Genomic DNA, 16,065 nt, shown 5'->3' with positions numbered 1-16,065 from the left:
CTGTAGCTTCAATAGGCGGCATTTCCATGAAAGTTTGTGCAGCCTAATGAGCCTGTTCTCACAGTGATATCAGGGAGTGAAGGGAACTTCTAAGGTTAAGCAACGGATGAGGAATACCAGTGGAACTGCCTTCTTACTGCCCATGGGGAACCTCTGCACCGCAGCCCCCAGCCACACATACTAGAGGAATCCTTTAGCTGCCCAAAATCGGTCGCTGGGAGATAAGAGAAGATTAACATGATGGTTTATAAATTAATAAAAGATGAAAATGAAACTTCTTAAAAACTGGAAAGGAGGCCGGTGCCTGTGGTGCCGGCACACCGGGTTCTAGTCCCAGTCGGGGTGCCGGATTCTGTCCCGGTTACCCCTCTTCCAGGCCAGCTCTCTGCTATGGCCCGGGAAGGCAGTGGAGGATGGCCCAAGTGCTTGGGCCCTGCACCCGCATGGGAGACCAGGAGAAGCACCTGGCTCCTGGCTTCGGATCAGCGCGGTGCACCGGCCGCAGTGGCCATTGGAGGGTGAACCAAAGGCAAAGGAAGACCTTTCTCTTTGTCTCTCTCTCTCTCTCACTGTCCACTCTGCCTGTCAAGAAAAAAAAAAAAAAAAAAAAAAAAGGAAAGGAAAACAGATGAGTGGCGAAGCCCATTAAGCTTACTCATATAGAGAATTCGGGGTGGAAGGGGCATTTGGTGCAACGGTTAAGACGCCGCATCCAATATCAGAGTGCCTGGACTTCAGTTCCAGCTCTGCTCCTTGGTCCAGTTTCCTGCTAACGCACAGCCCGGGGGGCAGCAGATGATGGTTCCAATAGTTGAAGGCCTGCTTTCCAGCCCACATGGGAGACCTGCACTGACTTCATGGCTCCTGGCCTCAGCCTGACCCAGCCCCTGCGTTGCAGGCATTTGAGGAGTGAACCACTGGGTGGGAGATCTCTCTGTCTTTCAAAAAAGAGGATTCTGTGGTAGATGAAGCATGAACCACAGAAGGAGGAACTCCAGCTCCTCCAGCTTCCAATCACGCAAGCCTGGGTAAATTAACTTGTTGGATCCACTCCCTTGTTGTGGTAAGGTCTTTAGGTAAACTCTATTTGGCAAAAAAAAAAAAAAATATGTATCATTTCACATCAAAAGGAGATGTTCCAAGCATGTCAGTGTGTCTTGTGTTGTGTACATATATATGTGTACATATATGTACACATGCATGCATGTATGTGATCCAACATAATACAGCTGAAAGAACTCAGTGTAGAAAGATCAAGCCCTAGTGATCAGTTTGAAGCCACTATTTCTTTGTAAAACTCAAGAATGGTTTGAGACCAAAGAATCTTCCAAAGGTTGCACAAGGAAAGAAAACAATGTTGACTCAGGATGGAAAGGCTCCTGGCACCCTTAGCAGCTGAGACTTGAGCGGATGGAGGGAGCTCAGATCTTACCCTAGGCTGTGCCCCAGCTTGGATGAAAACAAAGTGTTTTCTGTGTGATCCCCAGGGCTTCTGTAAGGTGCCTGCAAACCACCTCATGCTCTCCTCTCTCCGCTCTTCGCAGTGAACTTGAGGGTGCAGTCTTTGGACCGCCCTTGAAGTAGCCCATACTATTCCACAGTTTTAAACAGCTTTACCATGGAGGCCTCCCAAACCCACATCTTCAGCCCCTTGAAGATGCTGGGACACAATATGCACCAGCCCTCCAGACAACCCCCCAGAGCACCTCCAATCCTCAGGTTGCCTCCAGATTGCCTCTCATGTCTCCCCCATTTCCATGAACCCCATCTCCAACATGGCATGGGCTCAGGCCAGCAAGGGAGTCACCCTTGCTTCCTCACTTCACCTCTGCATATACAGGTGAGCCTCTACTGCTGGCCCTGCCTTCAAAAGACATCCAGGCCCAGGGAGCCTTCCTCACTATCTCCACAGCTGCCGGAAATGACCTGTCACACTGGTGCCTCTTATCTTGGTTTCTGCAAGACTTCTGCTAGTCTCCCTGCTTCCTGCTTCTGCCTTTGATAAGCCCCAGAGGGATCCTGTAAGAAGCACATCAGGATGCGCCACTCACTGCCCTGCTCAAAACCCTCCCACCTTATCAACATGAATGCCAATCTCCTTATGGCTCTACCAAGGACCTGGCCATTCTTACCTTTCATCCCCATCCTCCTACCTCCCTGTCCCTCCCGTACCCCTGGCACACTGGGCCCCGTAACCCTGGGACATTGGCGACACCCACCTCAGGGCCCTTGCCCTCTCCTTGCCTCTGCCCAGAGCAAACATCCACAGGAGCCATTCGCTCACCTGCAGAACTCCTCACAGCACTGTGGGATCTGTCACAGTCCCCTGGGGCATTCTTACCCCTCCTCGGTGTGGCTCCCAGTCTAATAAGCTAGGTGCTCGCCTGGTCTATTTTTACTTATTGTCATCTCCCTCTTGGAGATCTGAACTCCACAGGGATATGGGGAGGGAGCCTGCCTGCTCTGCCCACTCATTTAATTCCAAAGCATAAGAAATTAAACATCTGGGGCCCACACTGTGGCATAGTGGGTAAAGCCGCCACCTGCAGTGCCAGCATCCCATGTGGGCACCGGTTCAAGTCTCAGCTGCTCCACTTCTGATCCAGCTCTCTGTTATGGCCTGGGAAAGCAGTACAAGACGGCCCAAATGCTTGGGCCCCTGTACCCACGTGGGAGACCCAGAAGAAGCTCCTGGCTCCTGGCTTCAGATTGGCACAGCTCCGGCCATTGCGGCCAATTGGGGTGTGAACCATCGGATGGAAGACCCCTCTCTCTCTCTCTGCCTCCCCTCTCTCTGTGTAACTCGGCCTTTCAAATAAATAAATAAATCTTTAAAAAAGAAAGAAATTAAACATCTATTGCCTGACAGTGAATAACTAACTCCAACCAGCACAGCATCTGATTAAGTGGACAGGATCTGCAGCTTCACCTACCTGCTTAAAATCCTCTATTGTGGGGACTGGGCCAGGTTAGTAAACGTCTCTGTGCCTAGCTTTTCGCAGAAGACACAAGGTGGGTGGTGGCTGAAAATTGATTTAGTGTGCGGCTTCAATGGGTTTACTCCTTGTGACTCCTGTAGAAGGAGTGCGCACAGTAGGCACTCGGGAGTTAACCATGTTATTGAGATTTACGGTTCAGCGAGGGCTTACACATGCCAGGTGCCACACACTTTTCCTACAGGGCCCCATTAGACTTAGCCTACAGGGAGACTCTCATCACACGGCCTTCCCTGGTGCCTCTGGAGAAAGCATGTGCATATGTTATACCCTGGGCTCACTTCGAAAGCCTGCAATATAATTTAGGATGGAATTCTAAAGGAGAATAAACAATCCCTGATCCTCTCACGGGTGGGGGACTCCCTTCTGCCAAGGGCCATGTGGATATTTATAACATCATTCACAGACCATACAAAATTATCGGCTTAAAAATCAGCCTTCAGGGGCCGGCGCTGTGGCTCAGCGGGCTAAAGCTCCAGCCTGCAGCGCTGGCATCCCACGTGAGTGCCAGTTCAAGTCCCGGCTGTTCTACTTCTGATCCAGCTCCTTGCTAATGTGCCTGGGAAAAGCAGCTGAGGATGACCCAAGTGTTTGGGCCCCTGAACCCAAGCACATGGGAAACCCAGAAGAAGCTGCTAGCTCCTGGTTTCATACTTGCCCAGCTCTGGCCATTGCAGCCATTTAGGGAATAAACCAGCAGATAGAAGATTTCTTTCTGTCTCTCCCTCTCTCTCTGTAACTCTGCCTTTCAAATAAATAAATTAATTTAAAAAAATTAGCCTGCTGTAGTAGATTTATTCAATTTCAAGTCCAACCTGCAGTTGCCTTGGCAGGTTCCACTCTCCTGCAACAAACAATCATCACAGTCAGGATAGCACAGAATCCTGAATCGTAAGCACTGGAAGGTACGGGGAAGCTAACTTCTACTGTAAAATGATCATCCGATTTGGGGCGTGTGACCGCATGGGACCTTCTGGGAGACTCACCTGGCCTTTGGCAAAGCCGTCAAAGCCATCGTAGACTGCGAACATCTTGTGACCATCAGCGATCCCCACTCGCACGGCCGAGCGCACGGCTGCGTTCATCCCAGCGGCGGGCGCCCCTACATTGATGACAGCCACGTTGCAATTACTCTGGAAGGCAAGAGAGGCAGGCACAGCGTCACTGGGCTTGTGCAAGCCCCGCATTTGTTGCACACCACGCAAGCAGCACACACCATGGTAGACCAGATGTAGGTAAAACTCATTCCATATTGGGATACTGGCCAGGATGAAACAGCCAGTCAGAGAGATCAAGGGTTAAGCTTCCAGGGCCCGCAGTGGAGCTGGGGCCTGCACCAATGAGGGCAGGAGGGCACTGAGGCCATAGAAGGACCTACCTTTTGGATCTTATCATCTGGAAGCTTGATGGCAAGTCGCTTATAGGTGTTCAGGTTGTTCTCAAAGCTCCTAGAAGAAAAAGGTATCACTGGAGCCATGGTTACAATTCTGGATACAGGCAGGGGGTACTCTTCCAGGGAGAAGGGTCACAGAACAGTTTCCCCGAGACAGGGGTTCTGCCAATGCTCCACTCTGTCTGCTCGACATGGGGGAAGAAAGAAGCCCTAACCCCAGGATTTCACCACATCCTGCCAAGCCCCCCGGGGAACGCTGGTGCAATCTCTACTTCATTCTAGTTCCGAAAGGGGCTAAGGAAAAAAGTGATTCTGTGCACCTCCGAATTTTATTTTTTAAAACACTTGCCGTGTGTCACCATGCCCCTTAATCATATCAGGTTCTGAGCAACCTCCACCCTTCCCAAAAGAAAAAAAAAAAAAAATCCAATGCCAACCAGAGAAAACAATTGCCTTACTTCTTTTTTTTTTTTTCCTTTTTTTTTTTTTTTTGACAGGCAGAGTGGACAGTGAGAGAGAGAGACAGAGAAAGGTCTTCCTTTGCTGTTGGTTCACCCTTCAATGGCCGCTGCGGCCAGCGCGCTGTGGCCAGCACACTGCGCTGATCCGAAGCCAGGAGCCAGGTGCTTCTCCTGGTCTCCCATGCGGGTGCAGGGCCCAAGGACCTGGGCCATCCTCCACTGCACTCCCGGGCCATAGCAGAGAGCTGGCCTGGAAGAGGGGCAACTGGGACAGAATCCGGCGCCCTGACCAGGACTAGAACCCAGTGTGCCAGGCAGAGGATTAGCCTGTTGAGCCACGGCGCCGGCCTGCCTTACTTCTTACGTCTTGAATTTTCACATGGAGACAGAGTAAGCCCAACCTTTCAGCACGCTCTGTATGGCTAGGCCTGAGGAACACGTCTTCCTAACAAAATAGAGCTTTCTTTAAAACAACTCACCTCCCTCGGAGCTGAACAGCGTCTTTAAATCTTCTCTCGTCCATTGCCTTTTGTACCTCCTGAGTCTTCAAGAAAAAATAACAAAAGGCAGAAGGAATGTGTCACTAAAATGCTCGTGGGTGGAGGACGGGTGGGAGGCAAGGCTAGCTCAATCCTTCCACTGCTGGTTCCCACCCAGACACCCCTGGTGGGTCACAGTCCACCCTGGCCAGGCAGGCAGACCTGGGGCTGGTGGGTTGAGATCACCGACCGCCAGCAAAGTCTGAGGAGGATAAAACAGAACATGTGACTGTAGCTCCTGTGTGTGATCAGAGCAGGCTGAGAGGCCTGAAGAGGCCAGAGCCAACCAAGGACACCGATCTTGGGCACATTCATTATCTCTTCAACTTCCTCCACTGTAAGATAAGAAAAATCCCTACCTCTGGTGTTGTCTCTGGTTATTAAATCCATGTCAGCCTCTGAGGATGACACCAGAAAGAAAGCAGGTGCTTAATGAATGGCTCAGTGTGGCTTTTTTTTTTTTTTTTTTTTTTTTTTTTGACAGGCAGAGTGGACAGTGAGAGAGAGACAGAGAGAAAGGTCTTCCTTTACCGTTGGTTCACCCTCCAATGGCCGCCGCGGTAGGCGTGCTGCGGCCGGCACACTGCACCGATCCAATGGCAGGAGCCAGGTGCTTCTCCTGGTCTCCCATGGGGTGCAGGGCCCAAGCACTTGGGCCATCCTCCACTGCACTCCCGGACCACAGCAGAGAGCTGGCCTGGAAGAGGGGCAACCGGGACAGGATCGGTGCCCCGACCAGGACTAGAACCCGGTGTGCCGGCGCCGCAAGGCAGAGGATTAGCCTAGTGAGCCGCGGCGCCAGCCTCAGTGTAGCTTTTAATATGGAAACCTTGACACAGTGGTTTGCAGGATCAGTCAAGTTCCATCTACGACTTCTGTCTAGACAATTAGACACTGGAGTGGGAAATGGGCTCAAAGTCAAGCCCTGCACATAGCTAAATGCTGTGGTCCTTTCAAGCCTTCCCCCTCACACAGTTTCAGTCCCCTCCTGTCTCCTGACCCTTAGGATACAAACCACCACACACAAACACACAGACATACCAACCACACCTCCTCACGCTTTCATTCCTATAGGCTTTTGGAAATTAATGTTTCCTTTTTTTTTTTTTCTTTTAAAGATTTATTTATTTATTTGAGAGGCAGAGTTACAGACAGGGAGGTCTTTCATCCACGGGTTCACTCTGCAAATGGCAGCAATGGCCAGAGCTGGGCCGATCCAAAGCCAGGAGCTTTATCTGGGTCTCCCATGCAGGCGCAGGGGCCCAAGCACCAGGGCCATCCTCCTTCCACTGCTTTTCCAGGCCATTAGCAGGAAGCTGGATTAAAAGTGGAGCATCCAGGGCTCGAACCAGAGTCCAAGTGGGATGCTGGCGCCCTAGGTGGAGGCTCAGCCTAATACTCCACAGAGCCAGCTCCAGAAATTTATGTTTCTAAGGTTACTTTCAACAAGCTCCTTGCCTTACTTAGTCACTTCTCTGTATATGTTATTAAAGGCTTATTATAATTCGGGCTCACTGGAAAGACCAGGCAAAATACAAGTCATGAATAAACTTTGAAAAACAAAAGATAAAAGTCATTTCTACTGCAACTAACACCTCATCTACTAAACGATTCCTTAGAAAATTAAAACTCATCTTTCCTTCATCCATTTCCAGGCACTCTTGTGGCCCAAAGAGGGTGGGCACATCTCAGGACACCAGGACAAGCAGCCAGCCAACACCCTATCACACACTTTCACATCCTCGGGGACGGGAGGACAGGAAGTGGCTGACACTGCAGAAATCTAGCCGCGTCACACCTTCCAGCTGTGAAAGGCTGACAGTTTCCTGCACTTTTTTTTTTCCCCCTGCAGCATCTGGGGTCCGGGAAGGGACCATCTGGGTCCACTAAGTGTTGACAGAGACGCTCGACAATCCCCAGTGCACACTCGCTCCTCATACACTCAACTACAACGGGAGGTCCCCACCACATGGAGAGTAACCGAGAAAACAAGGATGGCTTCAGCCTGTTGGGCGAAGACAGGGAGCCTGTTGCTGCCACCACCCAGGGGGCAGCCCAGCCCAGCCTCACAAAGGCCGTGGAACCCACTGTTCACCAAATCACCGGCCCACCAGAGAGCCCGAGGCAGCCGCATGGCCCTCCAGGTGGCAGGTGCGTGTGTGTGCCCCGCTCCCCGGGGCCCCAAGCTCACCATCTGCACACACTCCACCAGGGGCAGACGCACGGCGTGGTTCCCACTCAGTGACACGACACAGGCCGGGGTCTCAGGGGTGGCCTCCAGCAGGGCAAGGACCGCCTCCACGCCCATGCGACTGGCCTGGCAATGACATTCAGGATGGTGAGAGGCAGCCCACCATCCTCCAGACGGGGGCTCTCCCACCACCATCCTCCAGACGGGGGCTCTCCCACCACCTGCCCACGGCTACTGGAGACTACACTGGGGCCCAGTTCCTGCTCGCTTTGTCTATTGTCCTGAAGGGGCTGGTGAGCCTTCCCTCTTACAGCTAAGCTCACCTCTCCTCAATAATGAGATGGCAATTCTGAGAACTGGCCAGATGAGGAAGGGGGGCGAGGGGGAGGGTCAGAGACACACGGAGAGGAGATACTGAGGACAGAGGGTCTGGACTCGGGATTCCTGCTGTCCCCTTGGGCCCCTGCCTTCCTTCCCCCGGGGTCTGTTCTCCTAGTGTTCACGCCCTCCCCCTCCCTGGAGATACTAACTTCCTGCACAGGGAGGGGGTCTCCCAGCCTCTTAGAGAACCTCACCCTGAGAAATCATTTCAAGTCTCAAAGGGGTCTTTCAAATCAGGACGTGGGCCACCGGTATCTTTGGGGGTGAGCCTGACAGTCAGTCTTAAAACTGGCTCCTTTGAATTTCTGGAAATGTCTGGCACCTTCCATCCTCACTTACAAGAATCCTGTCAAACGCCGAAGGGGTCCCTCCTCTTTGCACGTGTCCAAGAATGGTCACTCGGGTGTCATATCCCAGCTGTGTCACGACAAGCTGTGGGCAAAGAGGTCCATTAGGACACACAGCACAGCAACATGGGCATTGCAACTCAGATCTGAACAGGTAGTGAGCACAGAAAAAAAAAAAAAAAAGATATCGCTACTCTTTACTTAGGCCAAGATGGAAAAAAAAAATCATTTCTGAATTTTGCTTCCACAAGGAACATTTAACAACCAATAGCAGAAAATACGTATTCCGTGGTTTTCTGAAACACTGCCTGAATAGCTCGTGTTTAACATTATTTATATCTTGTCAAAATGTAAACATTCTCATTGAGAGCCACTCTAAATTTGTACAGCTGTCACTTGAATAGCATGACCCAGTACAACCAAGGCATTCCCCTCTGTCCTGGGCGCGTGAGAACACTAGCCTGGGACTCGGCAGGCCACCAAAATTCTGGAACTCTGTTTATTCCTTGTAAAACCCCAGTTTGCTGCTTGGAGTTGGGCTATATGAATCCCACGGCCCCTTCTTAGTCCCCATGGTCCATGATTTAATCTCCACTTTGCCCAGGTTTTACTGACGGCTTGTTGTCAACACTGGCAGGTATCTCTCCCAAGGACCTGTCAGTCATTTAATACCCAGCTGCAGAACTGATACTAGAACCAGTTAAGAGGCCAATTCTGCACCTTTATTGACCCCGAAGACGCCGCTCTGCAAAGCCAGCTCAGTCACGGCTGTTACCCTGACCTACAGAGCTGGTCAGAGCTTGGGCCAGAGCTGGTCTCCTGCCTAGGGTTTCATTGTGGGATGTGCCCGGTTACCTCTATCATCTTCACTAAGTGTCAGAGTCCCATCAAGACGGCAAGTGTCGGTGGGAGCAAGCCCCAGGGCTACACGCTTGGCACGGTCTGTCCTTGGCAGGGCAGCGAGGAGGCATGGACTCAAGTCCATATTTTCTGATCATGCACTCAGCTGATACCTGGGTTACAAGGAGGGCTGGGACTAGGAGGACAGTCCCGTTTCTACTGTCACAAAGGGACAAGCCTAGGCCAGCTGCCATCAGTCCCCCCAATCCTCAGAGCGGTCAACATTTCTGGGCTGGAACCTCCTATCTCAGAGGCCAGGCTTGGCCACTCTCGCCATCTCCCCTGTTTCCGCTGGAGGAGTCACAGAGCCCCTGGGAATGGGGCAAGAGAGAAACACAGGAAACACTGGCTCTCTGGAGACCCGGAGCTGGATGTATTCCGTGCCATGAAAGTTATAGGTCATGATGAAAATACTGTTAAGCATCAGGGGTTAAAAAAAAAAAAAAACAGTTTAATATAACGCAGCATTCTAAACCAAAACCCTGGCTTCGTGCTGACAGCTCCTGTTGCCAGACAGGTGCCAGAGTCAAGGTGAGAAACCACACACGCTTACCTGCTTGATTTTCTCAGAGGTGATGGGCCTGTTTAGGGTATCAATTGCTCCTTCAGCCACAATGATAATATTCAGCCTTTTTTTCTGGGCTCGGTTCTTAGGAAATAGAAAATAAAAATGCTCAAACCGATAATCTGCTCTTTATCATCACAAGAAAACCGCGTACTTTGTCCTGAATTACACTGGCATCCTTCCAGGCAGCACTCCGCACCTCATTTCTTTCATAAGAAAGAAGAAGCAAAAAGGTGCTCTGGGGGAGACAGGCAGAGAAGGGGCTGGGGTGGGCACTGGGATGAAGGCAGCGGATGCTAGAGCAAAGCGTGGGAGAGACTTGGCCATCTGGTAGCCAAGGCAACGCTACAGTGACAGAGAGGGGCAGGGTGCTGATTGGCTGATTGACAGGAATCCCCCCATAGTGAGAGGTTGGACTCGGCCATCCTGGAGTCTCCTACAAACCTCACTTTCTGTCTCCTTCAAATCTGGAGCTTCCTCCTTCCTCTCTGTAACACAGCCTCCACCCCAAACTACTCACTGTACAAGGCCAAGAACTCTCCACCATTACAATGTGATCAGACTGCACTGGGGCACGGGAAGCATACAGGTGGGACACAGAAATGAACGTCACTGAATCGTGCCATGTAAATGATGCTACACTCTTATTCCACGTGTTATTAAAAAGAAAAAGCAGGTAGGCGCCGTGGCTCAACAGGCTAATCCTCCGCCTTATGGTGCCAGTACACTGGGTTCTAGTCCCGGTCGGGGCGCTGGATTCTGTCCCGGTTGCCCCTCTTCCAGGCCAGCTCTCTGCTATGGCTGGGAGTGCAGTGGAGGATGGCCCAAGTGCTTGGGCCCTGCACCCCATGGGAGACCAGGATAAGCACCTGGCTCCTGCCTTGGGATCAGCGCGGTGCGCCGGCCACAGCGCGCCAGCCGCGGTGGCCATTGGAGGGTGAACCAACGGCAAAGGAAGACCTTTCTCTCTGTCTCTCTCTCTCACGGTCCACTCTGCCTGCCAAAAATAAATTAAAAAAAAAAAAAGCAGGAAAAAATGGAGAGGAGGCAAATAATGAGAACTCTTAGGATACCGATAATGCTTTGTTCTTAATTTGGGTGTTGGTTATGAGTGTGATTGGATGACAAAAAAACTCACTGATCTGTACATGTGTGTGCATTTCATGGTAGGTACACTGCATTTCAATAAAATGTCGAAAAAAAAAAAGAGAGAGAAAGAAATGGAAGCAGGAGAGGACGTAAGAGCCCAGCCACGGAGTTTTGGGGAGTCACACTGACCCTTGGACAGGGGAGGGCATTTGAACACTTGTGGCTGCTATGACTACACTGTGCTTAAACTCAGTGCTCATGTGAACTTAGCCAAAGTTCCAAAAGGAACAGAGCAGTCTCTGATGAGGAGGTACTCATTCTCAGTGTGTAATGAGAACGCTTTCTAGGAACTTGCAAGTTAAAGACCCTCCCAGAGAAGAGGTTTGGGGCAGCTGGCAAGGACCCAGAGCTGATAGTGCCTGGAGCTGCCTTCGTCAGAAGCAGGTTGTTCTTACAAGCTACATTGGCTCAGCATCAGGGGTCACAGACACATCATTTTAATGTCACCGCTTGACAGATAATAAATGTACTTCACTTGGAAGAATTTGCAAGTCGGAAATAATTTCTTAAAAATATAAAGGTAGGAGTAGCGAGTGGCTGTGTTGGCACTGTTTGGAAGCAAAGGTGAAAGGACAATATCCATAAATATTGGCTGCCCAAGGAGTGGTGCTTCATTCACTAACTGCAATACTCTGGAGGTCATCCATGTCGGCTGACATGGGAAGAAAACTTGTCTCTATAGTTTCAGCAACTACTTGCTCTTTACTTGGGTTAACTAATTCATTCACTGAGTCTTCAAACACACACAAACACACACACACACACTAAGGAGTAGGCAGCACTATTACCCTATATTATAGATGAGGAATTTAGGACATAGGAACATAATTTTATTTACCTAAAGTCATCAGGGTAATAACAGAGTTGAGGTTTAGTCCTAGGAATTCTGATGCTTAGAGAGTTCTATTAAATATGATACCAAAATACACATTTAGGGGGATCTTGCAAGATATTTGGGGGCCGGTGCCATTGCTTAGCGGGTAAAGACACCTGCAGTACCAGCATCCCAGCTGGTTCGAATCCTGGCTGCTCCACTTCTGATCCAGCTCTCTGCTATGGGCTGGGAAAGTAGATGATGGCCCAAGCCCTTGAGCCCCTCACCCTCGAAGGAGACCAGGAAGTTGTTCCTGGTTCCTGGCTCCAGACGGGCCCAACTCTGGCCTTGGCGGCCATTTGGAGAGTGAATTGGGGATGGAAGACCTCGCTCTCGCTCTCTCTCTCTGCCTCTGCCTCTCTCTAAAGCTGCCTTTCAAATAAATAGATAAATCTTTTTTTAAAAAAAAAAAACTGGAGGCCAGCGCTGTGGCGCAGCAGGTGAACACCCTGGCCTGAAACGTTGGTATCTCATATGGGCGCTGGTTCGAGACCCGGCTGCTCCACTTCCCATCCAGCTCTCTGCTATGGCCTTGGAAAGCAGTAGAAGATGGCCCAAGTCCTTGGGACCCTGCACCCACGTGGGAGACCTAGAAGAAGCACCTGGCTACTGGCTTCGGATCAGTGCAGCTCCAGCCGCTGCGGCCAGTTGGGGAGTGAACGAGTGGATGGAAGACCTCTCTCTTTCTCTCTCTCTCTGCCTCTCCTCTCTCTGTGTTACTCTGACTTTCAAATAAATAAATAGAAATCTAAAAAAAAAAAAAACCTGGAAAAATTCTTGCAGCACTACACTAATGACCAATAAAAATAAATGGCAAACATAGCAATATCAAGTATTTCTACACATTGGTTAGTGGAAATCATCAGTCCTAACTCTATCTCATTTTCTGATTCTTGTCATGTTGATGGTGCTATATAGAAAGTCTGGAACCTAATGAGATTTGCAGATATAACTATACAGTTAAAAAAAAAAGGGGGGGGGGTGCCAGCGCTGTGGCTCAGTGGGTTAACACCCTAGCCTGAAGCGCTGGCATCCCATATGGGCACCAGTTCATGACCTGGCTGCTCCACTTTCGATACAGCTCTCTGCTATGGTCTGGGAAAGCAGTAGAAGATGGCCCAAGTCCTTGGGCCCCTGCACCTGCATGGGAGACCCGGAAGAAGCTCCTGGCTCCAGATCAGAATGGCTCTGGCCATTGAGGCCAATTGGGGAGTGAACCATCGGATGGAAGACTTCTCTCTCTTTCTCTCTCTCTCTCTCTCTGCCTCTCTTCTCTCTGTGTAACTCTGACTTTCAAATAAATAAATAAATCTTTAAATAAAAAAAGGAACCTATGGGTTAAAATCAGCAGCTAAAAACCAAATAATTCCCAGGTCCCCAGCCGTACTGCAATCATTCTTTCTGTCTGCCATGCACCAAGAGTGAGTGACAGCTTGTTTCTCCACCTCTCAAGGGCTGCCAGTGGGCCCACAGCCACGAGGACGTCCTCAACGACAGTGTCATTGCAGGCCAGGGCAGGGACCCCATCAGGGAGGGCAGAGGACAGGAAGGGACTGGTCATAGCCCCTTGGGGGTAGAAATCTCTGAGGCGATGTCCAGTGTGGTGCTAACCAAGCAGATATTCCTCATGGCCACACAGCAGTGACAGGGCCAGAGTTGGGTGCAGTGGGTTAGGACTCTGCTTATAAGGCCAACATCTCATACCAAAGCTCCGATTCTAGTCCTGGCAGCTCTACCCCCAATCTAACTCCCTGCTGATGTGCCTGGGAAGGCAGTGGAAAATGGTCCAAGGACTTGGGTCTTTGCTATCCACGTGGGAGAGCCAGATAAGAGTTCTGGGCTCCTGGCTTTAGCCTGTCTCAGCACTGGCTATTGCAACCATTTTAGGGAGTGAACCAGTGGATGGAAGACTCTCGCCTTTGCTGTCACTCTGCCTTTCAAAAAACAAAAATTTTTAATGGATGTCAACCCTCATCTCATGGAACAGTTACATATAAGCTGAGGTAGCTATAGCTATAACTGAGTAGCTGAGAACACTGTTCATGTTGCCTGAGTAAGAACAAAGATTAGGGATCTCACCGCTTGGGTGGTAATGTGTGACTCTGGGCATCCACCATAATTACTGGTTTAGTGGAATAAGAACTTGAACTTCAAAAGCACGTACCACTTCTCCGAGCTATGGCACAGCTTCCAATCATTTCTCACACAGACTTTTATGAGAGCAAATCCTATTAGGTAGGTTGTCTGGAGCCTTTTATGCGAATCTGTTACCTTGGAGGTAATAGCAATGTTTTATTGCATACCTGGTCTTCATCAGGGCAATTTTGTTGAAAACTAAAATTAATCTGTTCCCTCATGCGTATACAAGTTACCTAGAGAAGTGTGTCAGGATTGCCATTAAAATAAGGGAAAGAAAATGAACTGAAACTAAGCATTATCTTAAAATGAGACCTCTTACACATGAGAGTGAAATGTACCCCAAACTAACAGTTCACATTGTGAAACCAACGTGCAGCAAACCCCCAACACAAGGAAAAGTCCGGCTCAGCAGTCGAATCTCAAATCCCAACACGAGGGACTCCTTGCAGTTGAGACAGGGGTCACAGCATCTGACTCAAGTGTTCTAGAATTAAAATCGGAGCGTCAGAACACAGGTCTGTGCAAGCGCAGGGCTGCAGGAGGACAGGGAACAGATGTTCTCCCCAAATCGGATTTCATTTAATAGCTGTGATCTCACAGTACCGACTCAAACTGAGAACCACTGCTCTGAACAAAAAAAAAAAAAACAAGTCCAGCTGTTTCTCTATGACATGATTCTTAGCAACCGCAGGAAGAGACAGGCGTGAATGGCCAATAAATGCAGATCCGTGCCACCTATCTGACATCACCTTAACCATCAGCAAGCTTTCACTTGCTTAGAATGCTGCCCCAACTGGCAATTCTGGAGTCCTTTCGAAGTCCTGATTAAAACATTGCTCCCCCTCCCACCCCGAAACCGCCATTGATCCTCGCCAACAGAATGAGAGTTACCTCCGAGAGCTTGACGCACATCTGATCCTCCCACCCTTCTTCTGGTGGGGACTCCGGAAGGAACACCCAGTCTGCACCACAGGCCAAGGCACTCACCAGGGCCAAGTACCTGCGTCGAAAAAGCAGCAGCATCAACACACCCAAGAGGAAATCTCCTACAAGGCCACTCAGGGGCACCCAAGCTCAGTGACAAACTTGGGCGGGAATACCACTGGACTATTGCTCCTCTGTGAATTCTCCATGGGAGCAACTGCAAGGTGGGGTCGTGGGTGCCTGAGGAGGTGACACGCAAGCAAGGGTCCTTAGTACCTGAACGGCGTCTTGCAGATACGTACCCACAGTGCCTTCCCATCACCTCCAGAACGAAGGTCCTCTGGTGGCTGAAGAAGAATAAAGGAACTTCCGTTAGCACCGCTGGGAACGGCATGAGAAACACAGACGACAGCGCTTCCACAGTCGCGCGAGACAGAAAGCCTGCTTTGTGATTTGGACAGATACCTAGGCCTTCCCCCAAACGGCCCACTTTCTACAAAAGTAAACGCCACCACATCAGGCTTCAGCAGCAACTGCACTTTCTAGTAACACATTTGCTAGTATCTGTCTGCTTGTGCCCCTAACACGTATGTTTAGAACCCTTTTCCAGGCTCTTGCCAACAGAACTACCTTGGGCCAAGTCAGCTACTTCTGGCAAGTACCGGGAGCTGGATACAAACCAGGTACACACGTGAGTCTGAGTGTTACAAACTCAGCTCGGTGAGTGCCCAGTGACTACCGTCATTCTGTGCAACAGAGAAATCTGACGGCTCCAACAGATTCTTCCAACTCGGAAGAGAGGATGTGGTTTACCAGTGGCCCTGGAGTTCAAACCATGGGCTGAGACAGTCCAGCGAGGCAGCGCTGTGGACGGGCAGACACACGGGAAGGACTTGGGGGGCCCTGTGCTCCAGGGACTTGTCCCAGTGCTCCAAGTCTCAAGCCCCTCAACTGTAAAACGAGAGACACTTGCCCTATGTGTTATTTCACATGGTTTTCATGCAAAATGCTTCAGACACACTCGGGTGCCTTATTAAGGGTGCTTAGTAAAGGTCTCTCCTGAGTCTGTATCACCTGGGATGCAATGGTGTTGCTGCAGCCACAATTTTGTAGAGCTGTAGACCGGACACCTGGTGGGACAGCAATGCTCACTCCAATCTCCAATGAGTAGTGTGGCAAAACTCACAATAATTTTACTCTTGCTAT

The 16,065-nt window shown here is 50.3% G+C and overlaps 1 protein-coding gene across 2 annotated transcripts in view; it reads right to left on the bottom strand.

The window, feature by feature from the left end:
• PFKP (phosphofructokinase, platelet) overlaps nucleotides 1-16,065 on the bottom strand; it is a 67,974-nt gene that overhangs the window by 17,183 nt on the left and 34,726 nt on the right. For both annotated transcript variants that reach the window (XM_062211091.1, XM_062211090.1), the window contains exons 6-13: nucleotides 15,162-15,206; nucleotides 14,827-14,935; nucleotides 9,762-9,857; nucleotides 8,301-8,393; nucleotides 7,581-7,706; nucleotides 5,330-5,394; nucleotides 4,375-4,444; nucleotides 3,983-4,129 (exon numbers count right to left, since the gene is read on the bottom strand). In XM_062211091.1, coding sequence (XP_062067075.1) covers nucleotides 3,983-4,129; nucleotides 4,375-4,444; nucleotides 5,330-5,394; nucleotides 7,581-7,706; nucleotides 8,301-8,393; nucleotides 9,762-9,857; nucleotides 14,827-14,935; nucleotides 15,162-15,206 — 751 coding nt within the window. The remainder of the gene's footprint in view (nucleotides 1-3,982; nucleotides 4,130-4,374; nucleotides 4,445-5,329; nucleotides 5,395-7,580; nucleotides 7,707-8,300; nucleotides 8,394-9,761; nucleotides 9,858-14,826; nucleotides 14,936-15,161; nucleotides 15,207-16,065) is intronic.

Source organism: Lepus europaeus, chromosome 14 (assembly GCF_033115175.1).
Source record: "Lepus europaeus isolate LE1 chromosome 14, mLepTim1.pri, whole genome shotgun sequence".
Taxonomy (NCBI): domain Eukaryota; kingdom Metazoa; phylum Chordata; class Mammalia; order Lagomorpha; family Leporidae; genus Lepus; species Lepus europaeus.
This window is presented reverse-complemented; position numbering and strand designations above follow the sequence as displayed.